General features: G+C 43.1%; 1 protein-coding gene across 1 annotated transcript in view; it reads right to left on the bottom strand.

Moving 5' to 3' along the window:
• The window catches only part of LOC121273278 (collagen alpha-1(II) chain), an 88,996-nt gene extending 87,147 nt beyond the window's left edge, over positions 1 to 1,849 (bottom strand). The window contains exon 1 of the mRNA XM_041180343.1: positions 1,622 to 1,849. Within this exon, the coding sequence (XP_041036277.1) occupies positions 1,622 to 1,715 (94 nt within the window). The 5' untranslated portion in view covers positions 1,716 to 1,849. The remainder of the gene's footprint in view (positions 1 to 1,621) is intronic.
• Positions 1,850 to 17,113: the final 15,264 nt, after the last annotated feature.

Genomic DNA, 17,113 nt, shown 5'->3' with positions numbered 1-17,113 from the left:
AGTTTTTTTTTTCTCTCTTTTAATGTAGTTTTATTTCTGCCCACAAACTGAAGTCTCTAATCTTACAATCAAGGATCAGACACACTGCACCCGGCTCACCGCTGGCCAGGTGTTTCAAACTTTCAGAAGTTGGGGGGTGGGGGAAGGGGGTGGAATTGGTGTCTGCAGCCTCATGGGTGTTGACTGGTTGTAAAATGGTAGAAGAAATTGTGACAAGCTTCTCTTGAAGAGCGAAGACAGGCCGAAGGCGAGAGAGAGAGAGAGAGAGAGCCGAGGCGGTGTCAAGTGACACAGAAAGCTATCCTTTCTAGTTACATCGTTCTACCTTTTATTGTTTCTTTCTGTTGTCGCTGAGTTTAGACAAACACATTTCAAGTTTCATAATAAACGTCGGATTAGTCTAAATACCGAGGCAGATGCTCGAATTAGGTTACCAGATGCATCAATTAGGCTTTTAAACGCATTTTAATTGGTAAAATTCACATTAACTGCAATTGGTAAGCATAGTTTATTGTGGTTAAAATATAGGAATGTAAAGTTGAGTTAAACGAAAAGGATTTTAGGATCTGTGGACAGTATTCTCTGATTATGCTAAAGTTATATAGTCCAAGTCTCTGTCCCAGTCTTTTTCTTATTCCTTGTGCACCGTGAATAGCAGGCTGTCAGGGTGCTGGGCAGGGCTGTTTGATCCCTAGGCTGGGCCCCTCTGGAGGAGGCGCTTCACCGACCCCCTCCCCCCACCCCCTCCAGCCTGGCCACCTATCAATCTCTTGCAATTTCTACCTCTCCTCACGCCATCCCACACCGTAAAATTTGTGTGGTTTTTTTTTCAACCTTTCCTCTTGCTCTCCTCCAGTGCCTGTTTTATGGGTTTGGCTGCCAAAACTTGACACAGGAGCGGTTCTAGACTCCAAGATTTTTTGGAGCAATTTCTCATAAAAGCATCACTTTCCCAGCTTCACTGCTCTCCTTGCATACTCCACACTTAATATGGTTTGATGACTTTAACAAAGATCCAAGTTAATGTATCCTAAACAGACTGCAAAGTTTTCTCCTGGTTCCTAACCTCAAATGTCAGGAATTGGACGTTGAAGTTTTTTTTTAAATAAGGAATTTCGATGGGCTGGAGAAATTCTGAACTTCGGTTCTGCCGGATTAAAGCTTTCCAGTTTAGTTGTGGATTACTCATTCAAACACACCATTCTCCCCAGGACCTGCTCATACTTTGGAGTGGGCAAAGTCCTGCTCCTTAACCCCGGAATCCCCTCTCTCTCACCCCCACCACCACAATCCCAACAGTTCAGAAAAATCTCGCTTCAAACTTTAAGAAGGTTTCATGCCGACACGATACAACAGAGATACATAACCCACTTCCATATGCGTTCCCCCAATTACCTTTAAACAGTCCCACATACGTTTTTAATACAAAATAAATAAAAAGAATCATAAAATATTTCAGAAGTAAGCAATCCTCTGTTCCCTTCCCCCAGACTTTTCAGTTCTGAATTTACAGTTGAAGACCCTTCTAGTAAACTGATCACAAACTTTTACTTTACACGTATTCGCTTTTTGCGAGCAAAATTATGCAATTTTTTTGGAAGAATGAAAAAAGTATACTTACGAATATCTGCGTTTTGGCATTTGACAACAGCTAATAGAATGGCTTGCGTTGCTGCAAGCAGCACTAATGTTCGGGAGTCCACAAACCTGAGCATATCTAAATATTAGACATGCAGAATCGTTATGTGGATGAGGAGAGAAGAGGAGTCCCACGATTACCGCGCCGTCATAAAGTCAACCTTGGAACGGGTAAAAAAGGTATCCAGTACCGGGCCCCAGCAGAAACTCAGCGCTCTCTGCTCTGGGCCGGGTACCGCAGTTTTAAGTCCGTTCTCCCTTCAATGACTGCGTATATCCCCACTGTTTGTGAATCCGATCCACCCCCTTGACCCCCAGCCGAGTTGTAATCCGACCCACTCCAATCCTTTGCTTGCTCTCCCCATTCACGAAAGCCCCTCCTTCCAGCCCAGCCTGAAGCCCCAAAATACTGTACTTTTTTTTTGAAAAAACGAACTTTCTGAAAAGAAAATTGAGAGTGAACGTTATCATTGTGTTTAAAAGACCCTCACTGTTAAAAAAATTCTCTTAATTAAGAAACAGGCTTTGGAAGTCAGTTATAACACAGTGTTAAAGTGTTCATTTTGAATTTAGTAAGCATAAATAGTGTTGCCACACTTTTCGTGAAGTTTTATGTAGACTTTTAGAAAGTAAATCGCTCGTACCGGAGCTGGTGTCCCGGGCTTAAAAGAGTTTCTTAGTCTGTCTGATTCTACATATTCAGGATCGGATGAAGCTAGGGCATGGAGAGTAACTCAAGACCCTTAAAAGTACCCTTAACAACTTATAATAGAATTGAGACGGACTCAAATCAAACAATTATTTTAGCGATTGTTCCCGAATTTTAAGTTTCACGTGTGTATTCTCTCTTCAAGATTCAATCCCTTGGACTCCAGGGGGCTTCACTTTCCGACCGGTTTTTCCTTTCTCTCTTTGCAAGCTCAAACTAGAACAAGAATCTACTGCAGCGAAAAATAAACGCTACTTTATGCTTGGCAGGTTCCGTTGAAATGTGAAGTTGTAGGACTTCAGAAGAACTCCTGCTAGCTTTTATCTTTAACTCCAAGAACCTTCCAGAATTATTTTTGTGTTGTGTTTTCCTCGATCGGAGATATTTAAAGACATTTCTTTAAACAATAACGCGTCTTTTCTGCCTAATATTAGGTCATTCAGATTTCTCTGAAAAAGCCCTGCGTAGCAGTTTAAGGGACGACTCTGTGCACCGTGCTGTAATATTTCTATTGTCACATGTAGAAGATGAATTTGTGTAAACATGATTAAGAGCAGCCTGTGTTCAGTGTGTTATTTTGAAATAATCACAATGCATTTGATACTTTGTTCACCTGTCGCAGTTTTGTGAATTTCAAAAAGTACGAGGGAGTGAATGTGCTATAAGTGTTCCCAGTCATGAGGCAGTGACAGTTGTCGCCGATTTTGAAATGTTTTAGGCTAGCTTTAGGCTAGCTCCAGTGCGGACTGACCTGCTCCCAGTTGAGTGCAGGAGGCCCCTTACACTCCCTGCGGACAGTCCAATGTGTAGCGGGGATTAATTCATTGACCACTGTTACCAAAATACATTTCTCCGGTTTAGTGACCGACTGTAACTGAAAGACTGAGGGACTAGGGCTGCAGTGGGCAAAAATTCATCACTTGTGTTGAATTCTAGATGCGGGTGTTCTTAACCTGAATATTTCAATCCAGAAGAGATCAATAAACGATATTTGTTGTTTTATTTGAATCCTATTTTATGTGTGGGCCCTAGTACTTTATTTCCCTCCAAGCTTGTGTCTAGTCCCCAATCTCAGTCGAACAGACCTATCTCTCACCAGCAGTTTCTAAATTCAACTTTTGTTTGACAGTCAAACTTGACAACCTTGCACTGAAACTGTCGGATTTAAACGACTTGCTGCTTTCTTTTTGTGATTAAAAATGCATTCGTGAATGATTATTTTGGGCCGGCCCTCTCCCCAGTAAACCTCATCCTGGGGATGGGGGGGAGTTTGACAGCTGTCATTCAGAAAGAAAAAGCAGCCACTTGGTGGGAGAGTGGCAACTGGAAACTTGACCAATTAGAGTCCGAGGATCATAGTGTCCTAACCTGATTGGTCCAGGTGTGAAGATGGATGGGCTGGATTGGTGTCACGTGGGATTGCACCACAATGGCAAAGCGACAGGGCGAGATGGACAGAGACAGTTTCGTATACGGTGGCATTTCCGTTACATTCAACAGGCTACGTGAATGGTCAAGTTTAAATTTTAAGAATATTAGATTGAAGAACAATTGGTTGAGTGTACCATATCGATTGAAAAGATCTCACGGCATCTGCAAAGAGAAAAGGCAGCTTAAACTTTTTAGGCATAAACCTTTGTTCGAAGTTAAAGTTGAAAGATAACCAGGCCCCTTAGTAGGACTGAAAAAAGAGGGAGGACCTACAACAGGCATCCCAATAGCAGAAAGACTAAATTGCATCTACTACAACCCAATCCCCGCATTTTAGATAAAGCAGAGAATGCTGGAAATGCTCAGCATATCTGGCAGCGTCTGTGGAGAGAGAAGCAGAATTAACATTTCAGGTCGATGACCTTTAATCAGAACTGGGAAAAGTTAGAAATGTAACAGGTTTTAAGCAAGTGAAACAAGGAAGGAAAGAAGAAAAGAACAAAGGGGAAGGGCAGTGAAAGGTGGAAGACAGGAGAGATTAAATGACAAAAGTGTTCATGGTGCAAGACTGAAGGGAATAGTAATGGGACAAGTAAAATGTGCCTAGAGGAGGTGTGAATGGCAGAAAAGTGAACAACTGCTATCCAAAAGCAAAAAGTAGAAAAATCAGAGTAAAACCAAAACTTGTAATGAAAAAGGAAACAAAATGGGGGCAGTGATTATGGTTTGAAATCATTGAACTCAATGTTGAGTCTGGGAAACTATAAAACACCTAATCAAAAGATGAGGTGTTGTTCCTTGAGCTTGTGTTGAGTTTCATTGGAACCCTGCAGGAGGCCAAGGACAGAGAGGTCAGAATGGGAGTAATGTGGAGAATTAAACGTTTTAGATTTTCCAATCAACCTGCAAAAAAATTTCTTAAGCAGTTTTGTATATATTATAATCCCAGTTTGTTTTAGCCAACTCATCACAATGTACATATAAATATGTGAAAACATGAATATACTGTCACTACACATATCTCCTCCACTTTTTTGGTCATGATAGATTGCAATAAGTTCATGGATGTCTAACTAAAAGATCAAGCTTTTGTCCAAGCTTTTTGATTGGTTCAGAATTTCTGTTGCAAAAAGAAGGAAAGAATGATTTTTAAAAAAGCAGAGAAAGGAGATTTATGAAATGTACGAGAGGGAATAGAAAAAATAATACGGGAGGCAAAGAGAGGCTATGAAAAAAGATTAGCAGGCAACATTAAACCAAACTCTAAAACATGTAAAGTGTAAATAGTTAGCTGGGGAAAAAGTTGGGCCTATTTAAGACCCAAAGTGAAATCTTCAGTTATAGCGGCAGAAGCCATGGTATAGGAATTAAATGAGTATTTTGCATCTGTCTTCACAAAGGAAGTGAATGATATGAAGGTTGCACTAAAAGAGGAGAGGCAAGTTTTGGACAAGATATTAATAGACACGGAAGATTTATGAAAATGACAATTCCTGAAAGTTGGCCTGGATGTAATGTATTCTAGCTTGTTGAAAGAAGCAAAGAAAAAAATAGCAGAGGCATTGGCCACAATCTCTCAGTCCGACCAATCATTCAGAATGGTGACAACTTGCCCATCAAGCTGCATCACATTTTGAGTCACAACATCTTAATGGTGAGGCAGGGCAGTGGCAGAGAAGGAAAGAAAAGGAAGCAAATCCTGCATCCTAGATTCCACTACCTCATTGGACATCCTGCAATTGGCTGACTGGTCAAGTTGTACAATTCCCTTGAGAAATGTGGTCATGGAGCAGTCACTGGTGGAGACCCTCACAGCCCCTTGCAATGTCTTTATTAAGGTGTGGACCAGTCTCCCCCATGGTTCAAGCTAACAGCGCAGCCTTGCAGTCTGGGTTAGGAGAATGTCTGTGCCAGAGCTGAGAGTACAGCATGCAGTCCAATGGACCTGGGAAGTCCCTGCCTCCACCTGCTGTGGATCAGATGTGCTCACAAGATTGTGATTCCAAGGCTGTTTTAGACCTAGGTCCCACCGAGATGTATGTCTCTGCGCTGGTGGAGGGTGTGGGTAGCGCTGGGATGGGTTTTCAATGAGGTGTCATCAGATTCTTCTTCCAAGGTGTCTTCAAGGCTTGATTGGAGGCCCTGGGCTGTGGACCCCTTGGCTGCTTCCCGGATGTGCCTGTGAAAGCAAGGAGGGATAATCAGTGCATGGCATTGCCCTGTGAAACAGGACACATCACTCACAGCATGGTTGTCTGATGGATGTTGCACTGCTGGATCCTCACTTGGTAGAGCAGCGCCGATCTCACCGTCAGTACAGGACCAGTCCCGGTCATCGCCGGCCAGCTGGATGGCTCTGTTTTCAAAGTCTGTGAGGACCTTGATATCAGGCATTTCTCCACCGGTCTGTGACCTGTCCCTCTTGTTGTGTGCCAGCTTGTCCTGCATGAATACAGATGGAGAGAGTGTAAGCAGGATGCCTGCCAGGCCAATGATAAGTATGTGTGGGTGGTGAGTGGTCCCATGGATGGGATGAGGACAATGAAGTTGTGTGAGAGTGAATGGTGATGTCCCTCACACTGACAGTGAGTGAGGGCCCTGTGGGTGTGTGATGGGTTTGTGAGTGTGTGAGTTGAGAGTGATGAGAAGAGTGACTTACCCTGGCGGAACAGAGGAGATCATTCATCCTCTTGTGGCACTGGGTGGCTGTCCTCTTTTGTAGGGCATTGGCACTGACCATCGCTGCCACCACCTCCCATGCTGGATTGGTGACCTTGCTTGCTGGTCTTTGCCCAGAGAGGGGGTAGAGGACTTCACGGCGGGCCTCCATAGTGTCCAGTGGGCACCCGAGGGATGTGTCGCTAAATTTGGGCCAGCATGTTTCCTCCCTTTGGCAGCCATGACTTTGCAACAGCTTCCAATGCCTTAGAGAGAGCTAGGTCTGTACAGGGGCAACCTTTAAACATGGCACCCGGATTACTGAAGGCCTGAGGTGACGGCGGGGTGGGCAAATCTGAGTTTGCCTGCCAGCGATGTGGCGTGTTTCACGTGAATGCAGTATTAATGAGACGGGACGCGCCGGGAATGGGATGATACGGCACAAAAAGCTGCTATTGTAGGGTAAAATGCCCTATTTCCTACCCCCTACCTCACTTAATGATTCTGCCCTCTGTCTTATTGCAGATGATCATTGCTCACCACTTGTGCGGTGCAAATGTTACTTATCAGCCCAAGCATGAACATTGTTCAGGTTCTGGGCATATGGCCATAGAATTCTTCATTTGTTGAGGAGTTGCAAATGGTGCTGAACATTGTGCAATTTATCAGCGAACATCCCCACTTCTGACCTTATGATAGAAGGAAGGTCATTGATGATGCAGCTGAAGATGGTTGGGCCGAGGACACTTCCCTGAGGAACTCCTGCAGTGATGTCCTGGAGCTGAGATGACTGACCTCCAACAACCACAACCATCTTCCTTTGTGCTAGGTATGACTCCAACCATTGGAGAGTTTTCCCCCTGATTCCCATCGACTCCAGTTTTGCTAAGATTCTTTCACAGAGTTATCGAGTCATTATGGCTTTGAAGGAGGCTATTTGGCCCACTGGGGCCATGCCAGCTCTCAGTGGAGAAATCCAGACAATCCCATTCCCCTGTAGCCCTGCAAGTTTTTTTCCCTGAAATGCCCATCCAATTTCCTTTTGAAATCATTCACCGTCTCCACTTCCACCACCCTCATAGGCAGTGAGTTCTAGCTCATTACACCAACTGACTTAACAAGTTCTTCCTCACATTCCCCCCTGCATCTCTTGCACAAAACCTTAAATCTGTTCCCCCCTAATCCTTGTCACATCAACCAATGGGAACAGTTTTCTTTATCTACCTTATCCAAACCTGTCATAATCTTGTACACCTCTATCAAATCTCTCCTCAATCTCCTTTGCTCCAAGGAGAACAACCCCAGCTTCTCCAGCCTAACCTTGTAGGAATGGAACCATTCTGGTAAATCTCCTCTGCACCCTCTCGTGCTTCCTTCCTAAAGTGTGGTGACCAGAACCGGACACAATACTCTAGTTGGGACCTAACCAGAGCTTTATAAAGGTTCGGCAGAACTTCCCTGCTTTCATACTCAATGCCTCTATTTATGAAGATCAAGATCCCATTGCTTTGCTTACCACTCTCTCAATATATCCTGTCACCTTCAAAGATCTCTGCACATGAACCCCCAGATCCCTCTCTGCACACTCTTTAGAATTGTGCCATTAAGTCTATATTGCCTCTCCCTATCCCTTCTGCCAAAATGCATCACCTCAAACTTCTCAGTATTAAATTCCATTTCCCATTTGTCTGTCCGCTGTGCCAGCCTATCGATATCTTGCTGCAGTTGATTAGTATCATCCTCACTGTTTGCCACTCCTCCAAGTTTGGTATCATCGGCACATTTTGAAATTTTACCCATATTTCAATGTCCAAATAATTTAAAGCAGTGGTCCTAGCACTGACCCTTGGGGAACATCACAATCTACCACCCTCCAGTCTAAAAAACAACCATCTAACATGACTCACTGTTTTCTGCTCTTTCAGCCATTTTTTTAAACACTGACCCTCCTATTCCATGAGTCTTAATTTTGTTAAACAGCTTTTTATGTGATACTTTGTCAAACACTTTCTTAAAATCCATATAGACAACATCCATCACATTACCTTCATCATCCCTCTCTGTTACTTCATCAAAAATTCAATTAGATTAGTCAAACATGATCTGTCTTTTATAAATCCATGCTGGCTCTCCTTCATTAACTCAAACCACCCCTAGTGCCTGCTGATTTTTCCCCCTGAGTATTGTTTCTAAAACCTTACTCATCACTGATGTGAAATGGATGTTGATGCTATACTTGGTGAAATGCTGCCTTGATATTAAGGGCAGTCACTTTCAGCTCACCTCTAGAATTTAGCCCTTTTCTCCTTGCTTGGACCAAGGCTGTAATAAGGTCTGGAGCTGACTGGTCCTGACAGAACCCAAACTGAGTAGGCGAGTTGATGAGTAGTGAAGCCACTTGATGGGACCGCTAACTTTCCATCCAATTCGAGCCTTCCACTGACAGAGTAAGGGTTCAGTCAGACAACAGATCCCCTCCATGGCATGTGAGAAGGTATAGTGGACTACTAAATTATTTCCATGGCATGTGAGATCATGCAAACAGACAGTAGATTTTCTCCACAGAATGAGTGAGGATAGAATCAGACCGTAGATACTTTCCATGGAATGAGAGAGGGAGGGAGACTATAGTCAGGCAGGGGATTCTCTCCAGGTAATGAAAGAAGTAGATCCCCTCCACAAAATGTGAGAGGATCGAGTCAGGAACTACATTCCTTCCAAGAAATGTGACAGAGTGGAATCAGGAAGTAGATCCTTTCGCAAATGTGCAAGGGTGCAATCAGGAAGTAGATTCTCTTCCAGAAATATGAGATGTGGCAGCCACAAATTAGAACCTTCCAGGAAGTACAAGAGGATGCAATCAGGATTTAGATCTCCTTCAACAATCTGAGAGGATGCTACCAGTGATTAGTTTAATTCCAATACGCATGAGGCGTGAAGTCAGATAATAAATTGCATTGGGAATTGTGAAAGGGTGCAGTCAATAAGTAGATACCTGCAAGTAATGTGGAAACATGCACCACAAAAGTAAACACCATCCTAGAAATGTGAGTAAGGTGCAAACAGGCAGCAGATCACCATCATAAAATCTGAGGAAGTGCAGTCAGAAAGCATTTCCCATCCAAGAAATGTGATAGGACTCAGTCAGGAAGTAGGTCCATGCCAAGAAATATGGAATCTGACAGGAGACTCCGACTTGAGATGTGAGAGGATGTAATAGGTTTACTCCAGGAAATATGAAAAGGTGCAGTCAGGAAGTAGATCCCATCCAAGAAAGGTAAGGATAGAATAAGCTCATTGATCTTGCGACAGATTTCGACCTGGAAGCAGTACATTAACGGAAATTTATAGTTTCTTTAAAAGATCTGCGGAATCTGTAATTATTTTTAAGAATTTGAAAAGGACTTTTAAGAGTTTGCCTCAATTGCAAAGGGATCAATTGTAATTTTCTTGGTTAATAAGAAAAACTGGTCCATGTGATCTGGCAACCCTTGACCTGGAAGCAGTAGCAACCAGAAATTAAGTTGGAAGCTGTGTGACTGGCAGATGTAAAGGATAGCTCCAAGTAGAGGAACTGGAGCTGCACAGGTATAGACACAGAGAGAAAGCAGACAGAAAGAGGAACTTTCAATGAATTTCTGTGAGGAGAAGAAGCAAATCACTCTCAGGAAGAGATCAGTTTTTCTGTTTTGCAGGAAAGGAGACAGAAGGTCTTGGAGGTACTCTGTGAGCTGGCCAAAATGGTTTTAAACCTGGAAAGCTGTGTGAATATCTCAGAGAAGCTAAAGACCTGGGTGTTTTCTCAGATAGGGCCAAATCATGAACTGGGGTGATGTTGGTTGGTCTGTTCAAAAGAAACCCTGAAGAGCTATACCATCAGGACTGTCGTGACCGGAGGGAGAGCAGGTTCATAGAAGTGTGCCTGGCTGAATAATCGTACCCGTGAAACTCAAAGGTTAAAGCTGTTGTCAGATAAGGCTCTTAACCTAGCCTGTGTGAATAAAGAACAGCATATTGTGGAATTGTGTAGGTATGTAATGCCATATTACTGCAGCGAGTGATGTGAATGCTTGTGGTTGTGTATGAGGTAACAACTATTTAATTTGTTACATCGATTATTTAATGTGAAGTTTACTTTTTTATGTGGAGTATCCTTTGCCTGTTAATTCATGTGTAATTTGCATTGGTTCAGATTTGTGTTAAAGTAAAGGCTACAAAAAGTGGAATCTCGTTGGTAATTTCTTCATTTGGAGGTCATTCAATAAATTTGGTTACTTTTGTTTACAGATTCCCCACAGGAATCATAACAATCTCTTAAAATGTGGGATCAAGCCAGGAAGTAGATTTCCTTTAACATGAGAGGGGATGCAGTCAGACAATAGATCTGCTCCTTAAAGAGTTAGGCAAAAGCAGGGCTCAGCCAAGAAGTAAATCCCCTACAGAGCATGAAATCAGGAATTAGGTAGGTAATTAGGACTTTGAGGGTAAACTAGCAAGTAATATAAAAACAGACAGTAAGAGCTTCTTTAAATATATAAAAAGGGAGAGAGAGGCCAAAGTGAACATAGGCCCCTCAGAGAATGAGGCTGGGGAAGTAATAATGGGGAACCAGGAAATGGCAGAGAAAAACTTCGCATCAGTCTTCATGGTAGAATACACCAATAGCATTCCAAAAATACTAAATAATCAAGGGGAAAAAGTGGTTGGGGGGGGGGGGAGAGGAAATAAATAAAATAACTATCACGAGAGAAAAAGTATTCAGGAAACTAATGGGGCTAAAGGCTGCTAAGCCCCCTGAACCCGATAGGTTGCATCCTTGGATATTAAAGGAAGTAGCTACAGAGATAGTGGATTCACTGGTAGTAATCTTCCAAGAAACATTAGATTCTGAAAAAGTCCCAGAGGATTGGAAAACTGCCAGTGTAACACCCTCATTCAAAAAGGGAGGGAGACAAAAAACAGGTAACTGTAGGCCAATTTGCTTAACATCTGTCATTGGGAAAATGTTACAGTCAATTATAAAGGATGTAATAGCAGAGCATTTAGAAATACATAATATAATCAAGCAGTATCAGCATGGCTTCATGAAGGGGAAATCATGCCTGACGAATTTATTAGAATTCTTTGCAGAGGTAACAAGCAGGATAGATAAAGGGGAACCAGTAGATGTAATATATTTTGATTTCCAAAAGGTATTCAATAAGGTACTGCACATAAGGCTAATTAGTAAGATAAGAGCCCATGGTGTTGGGGGTAGTATATTAGCATGAATAGAGGATTGGCTAACTAATAGAAGACAGAGAGTTGGGATAAGGGGGGCATTTTCAGATGGAAACCTGTAACTAGTGGAGTGTCACAGGGATCAGTGCTGGGGCCACAATTATTTACAATATATATTAATGACTTGGATGAGGGAAATGAATGTACTATTGCCAAGTTTGCAGATGACACAAAAATAGTTGGGAAGGCAAGTGGTGAGGATGACACAAAGAGTCTACAGAGGGATGTGGGGAAAGGCAGGAGAGTGGAGTTGAGGATTATCAGATCAGCCATGATCTCATTGAATGGCAGAGCAGACTTGATGGGCCGAATGGCCTACTTCTGCTCCTACGTCTTATGGTCTTAGGTCCCTTCTACAAAAGTGACAGTGTTCATTCAGGCAGTGGATGCCGTCCAAGAAGTATGAGAGGACCCAGTCAGGCAATAAGTCACCACCAAGAAATCTGGGGAGATGCAGTACCGAAGTAGACCCTGAACAAGAAATGTGAGACAGTGCAGCCAGGAATCAGAGTGCTACAGGGAATTGAAGACAATGCAGTCAGGAAATAGTTGTTCCAAAAAGTGAGAAGATGCAGTAAGATGTAGACCCTTCCAAGAAATATGGTCAGGCAGTGGATCCTCTTGAGGAGATGTGAGAGGATACAATCATTCATCAGATCCCATCCAAGAAATGTGAGAACATACAATCATAGATTGGTTGCAGCAGAGAAGGAGGCCATTCAGCCTGTCATGTCTGTGCCAGTTCTCTGAAAGAGTAAGGCACCTAGTGCTACACCCCTGCATTTTCCCGATAGTCCTGAAAATCTTTCCTCTTCAGATAATGATTCAAGTCTCTTCTGACAGGCACGATTGAATCTGCCTCTACCACACATTCAGGCACTGCATTCCAGATCCTAATGACTCGCTGCCTAAAAATGTTTTTCATGTCATCGTTTCTTCTTTTGCCAACTACCTTAAGTTGGTGTCTTCAAGTTATCAATTCTCCCACCAGTGGGAACAAGTTTTGTCTATCAACCATATCCAGACCCTTCATGATTTTATAAAATAGTCTTTCATTGGCATTGCTGGTTAGGCCAGCATTTACTGCACATCCCTAGTTGCCCTTAAGAAGGTGGCGGTGGGCTAGCTTCTTGAACCACTGCAGTCCATGTGGTATAGGTACACTCACAGTGCTGTTAGGAAGGGAGTTCCAGGATTTCAACCCAGAGACAGTGAAAGAACAGCAATATAGTTCCTAGTCAGGATGGTGAGTGACTTAGAGGGGAATTTGCAGGTGGTGATGTTCCCATCTGTCTGCTGCCCTTGTCCTTCTAGATGATAGAGGTTGTGGGTTTGGAATGTGCCGTCGAAGGAGCCTTGTTGAGTTTCTGCAGTGCATCTTGTAGATGGTACACACTGCTGCTACTGTGCATTGGTGGTCGAGGCAATGGACGTTGAAGGTGGTAGATGGGTTACCTATCAAGCAGGCTGCTTTGCCCTGGATGTTGTCGAGCTTCTTGAGTATTGTGGGAGCTGCACTCATCCAGGTAAGTGGAGCGTATTCCATCACACTCCTGCCTTGTGCCTTGAAGATGGTGGACAGGATTTGGGGAATCAGGAGATAAGCTACTCTCTGCAGAATTCCCAGCCTCTGACCTGCTCTTGTAGCCACAGTACTTGTATAGCTGGTCCAGTTCAATTTCTGGTCAATGGTAACACCCAGAAAGTTGATAGTAGTGGATTCAGTGATGGTAATGCCATTGAATGTCAAGGGGAGATGGTTGGATTCTTTCAAATTGGAGATGGTCATTGCCTGTTATGAATGGTGCTGAACATTGTGCAATCATCAGTGAACATCCCCACTTCTGACCTTATGGTGGAAGGAAGGTCATTGATGAAGCAGCTGAAGATGGTTGGGCCGAGGACACTACCCTGAGGAACTCCTGCAGTGATGTCCTGGAGCTGAGATGACTGACCTCCAACAACCACAACCATCTTCCTTTGTGCTAGGTATGATTCCAACCAGTGGAGAGTTTTCCCCCCGATTCCCATTGACTCCAGTTTTGTTAGGGCTCCTTGATGCCACACTCGGTCAAATGCTGCCTTGATGTCAAGGGCAGTCACTCTCACCTCACCTCAGGAGTTCAGCTCTTTTGTCCATGTTTGAACCAAGGCTGTAATGAGGTCAGGAGCTGAGTGGCCCTGGCAGAACCCAAACTGTGCGGTCCCTGTGCGGGCAGGGGGGATGGGGTTCCCTGAGTCGGGAATGCGCTCTTTCGCACAGAGGTGCCTCAGGTAGGTAAGTGTTAAGTTTTTAAAAATGAGCTGGGACATGTCAATGAACTTTAATGAAAAAATGTATTTAACTTATAAACAGTTCATGAAATCTCGTCCCACCCATGGATGAGGTTCCATGAAAAATGCGAAGGCCGCCTGGGCTATTCACCTGCCCACCAACCTTAAGGTTGGACGGGCAGCTTTCTCAATTAACTAATTAGTTAATTAATAGCCTTAACAGGCCTTTGAAAGTTCAGCCAAGTCGGCTGCCTGCCCACCGAACTGAAAATCTAAATGACGCGTGATGACATCAGGAGGCACACCTGACATCACCCCGCGTCATTTTATGTCTCAGTATTCTATTATTTAAGTTACGTCCCATCCCCACTCGCCGAGCCAAAAATTCTCCCCATGTAGGCCAGACCAGGTGAGGATGGCACATTTCCTCCCCGAATGGACATCAGTGAACTAGATGGATTTTTACAACAATTGTTTCATGGTCATTATTACCTTTTAATTCCAGATTTTTTTTATTAATTTAATTTAAATGGTGAGATTTGAACCCATGTCCCCAGAGTATTAACCTGGGCACCTGGATTAAGAGTCTGGTGACATTACCACTGTGCCACCACCTTCCCCGACACCCGTAGCACATCTCCTCTCAACCTTCTCCAAGGAAAACAGACCCAGCTTCTCCAAACTATGTAACTGAAGTTCCTCATCCTGGAACCATTCGTGAAAATCTTTTCTGTGCTCTCTCCAATGGCTTTGCATCCTTCCCGAAGTGTGGTGACCAGAACTGAACGCAATAGTCAAGTTGAGGGCGAACCAGCGTTTTATACAGGGTTATCATAACTTCCTTGCTTCTGTACTCTATGACCCTATTTAAGAAGCCCAAGGTGCCATATGCTTTATTTACCACCATCTCAACCTGCTTTGCCAGCTTTAGTGATTTGTGCATCTATACACTCAGGTCTCTCTGATCCTACACGTCCTTTAGAATTGCACCCTTTATTTTATATTGCCTCCCCTGTTCTTCACGCTTCTTTGTATTAAATTTCATCCGCCACTTGTCTGCCCATTCCACCAACTTGTCTATGGCCCTTGGAAGTTCTACACTATCATCCTCACAGTTCATAAACTTCCAAGTTTTGGGTCAGACACAATTTCTGAAATTGTGCCCTGTACACCCAAGTCTCAATCATTAATATATATCAGGAAGAGCAAGGGTTCTAACACTGACCCCTGGGGAATCCCACTATAAACCTTCCTCCACTCTGAAAAACATCTATTAACCACTACTCTCTCTTTTCAGTCACTCAGCCAATTTCCATGTTGCTATTGTTCCTTTTATTTGATGAGCTATAACTTTGCTCACAAGTCAGTTGTGTGGCACTTTGTCAAATCCCTTTTGGAAGTCCATGTACACCACATTACCCTCATCAACCCTCTCTGTTACCTCATCACAAAACTCAAGCAAGTTAGTTAACAATAATTTGCCCTTAATAAATCCATGCTGGCTTTCCTTAATTAACCCGCATTTGCCAAGTGACTATCAATTTTGTCCTGAATTATCATTTCTAAAAGCTTTCCCATCACTGAGGTTAAACTGACTGCTGTAGTTGCTTGGCTTATCCTTACACCCTTTTATGAAAAAATTTACAGTTTTCCAGTGTTATGGCACCACCCCTGTATCTAAGATAGATTGGAAAATTATGGCCAATGCCGACACAATTTCCACCCGCACTTTCCTCAGTATCCTTGGATGAATTTCATTTGATGCTGGTAACTTGTCAACTTTAAGTACAGCCAGTCTAATACCTCCTTTTTAAATCAATTTTTAACCCATCAAGTGTCTCAGCTACCTCCTCTTTCACCATGACGCAGGCAGCATACTATTCTTTGGTAAAGACAGATGCAAAGTACTCATTTGATACTTCAGCCATGCCCCCTGCCTGGATCTCTTTTTAGATCCCAGTCAGTCCCACTTCTTCTTTCACCACCCTTTTACTATTCCTATACCTATAGGAAACTTTTGGATTCCCTGTTATGTTAGCTATCAGTCTCCTCTCATTCCCTCTCTTTGCTTCTCTTATTTTTTTCACTTCCCCTCTGAACCTTCTGTATTGACCCTCATTCTCACTTGTATTATCCACCTGACATCTGTCATATACACTCTTTTTCCACTTCATCTTTCTATCTCCATTATCACCCAGTGAGCTCTGGATTTATTTGCCCTACCTTTTCGCCTCGTGGGAATGAACCTTGACTGTACTTGAACTATCTCCTTTTTAAAGGCAGCCCATTGTTCAGTTACTGTTTTGCTGGCTAATCATTGATTTCAATTTATCTGGGCCAGATCCATTCTCATCCCATTAAAGTTTGCCCTCTCCCAATTAATTATTCTTACTTTGGATTGCTGCTTGTCCTTTTCCATAGCTGACCTAATCCTTATGATACAATGGTCACTGTCCTCTAAATGTTTCCCCTACAGACACTTGATCCACTTGGCCCACCTCATTTCCAAGAACCAGGTCTAGCAGTGCCTCCTTTCTTGTTGGACTGGAAGCATATTGCTGTTGAAAATTTTCCTGAACACACTCTAGGAACTCTTGCCCCTCTCACTGCCCTTTACATTGCTACTATCCTAGCCTCTATTAGGATACTTAAACTCACCCATTATAAGTACTCTTGCACTTCTCTGTAACTTCCTTACAAATGTGTTCCTCTACATCTTTCCTGCTAGTTGGTTGTCTATAGAATACACCCAGCATTGTAATGGTACCTCTACTGTTTCTTAGCTCTAACCAAATAGATTCTGTCCTTGACTGCTCTGGGACATCTTTTTTCAGCACTACAATATACTGCTTATTCAATAATGCTACCCCTCTTTTCTTTCCTTCCCTATTTTTCCTGAACACCTGTATCAGGAATATTTAACACCCAGTCCAGCCCTTCTTTGAGCCATCTCTCTGTTACAGCCACACATCATGTTTCTACATGGCTATCAACACTCACAGCTCATTCATCATACTCCACACATTCACACACATGCACAGTAACTCTAATTTAGGCTTTATTACATTCCATCTTACTCTGTCCTAATACTTCACCATCTTCCACTTTAGCACTGTCTGTCTT

This window comes from Carcharodon carcharias, chromosome X (assembly GCF_017639515.1).
Source record: "Carcharodon carcharias isolate sCarCar2 chromosome X, sCarCar2.pri, whole genome shotgun sequence".
In the NCBI taxonomy this organism is placed as follows: Eukaryota; Metazoa; Chordata; class Chondrichthyes; order Lamniformes; family Lamnidae; genus Carcharodon; species Carcharodon carcharias.
The sequence above is the reverse complement of the archived record's forward strand: the minus strand, read 5'-3'. Positions and strand labels throughout refer to the sequence as shown.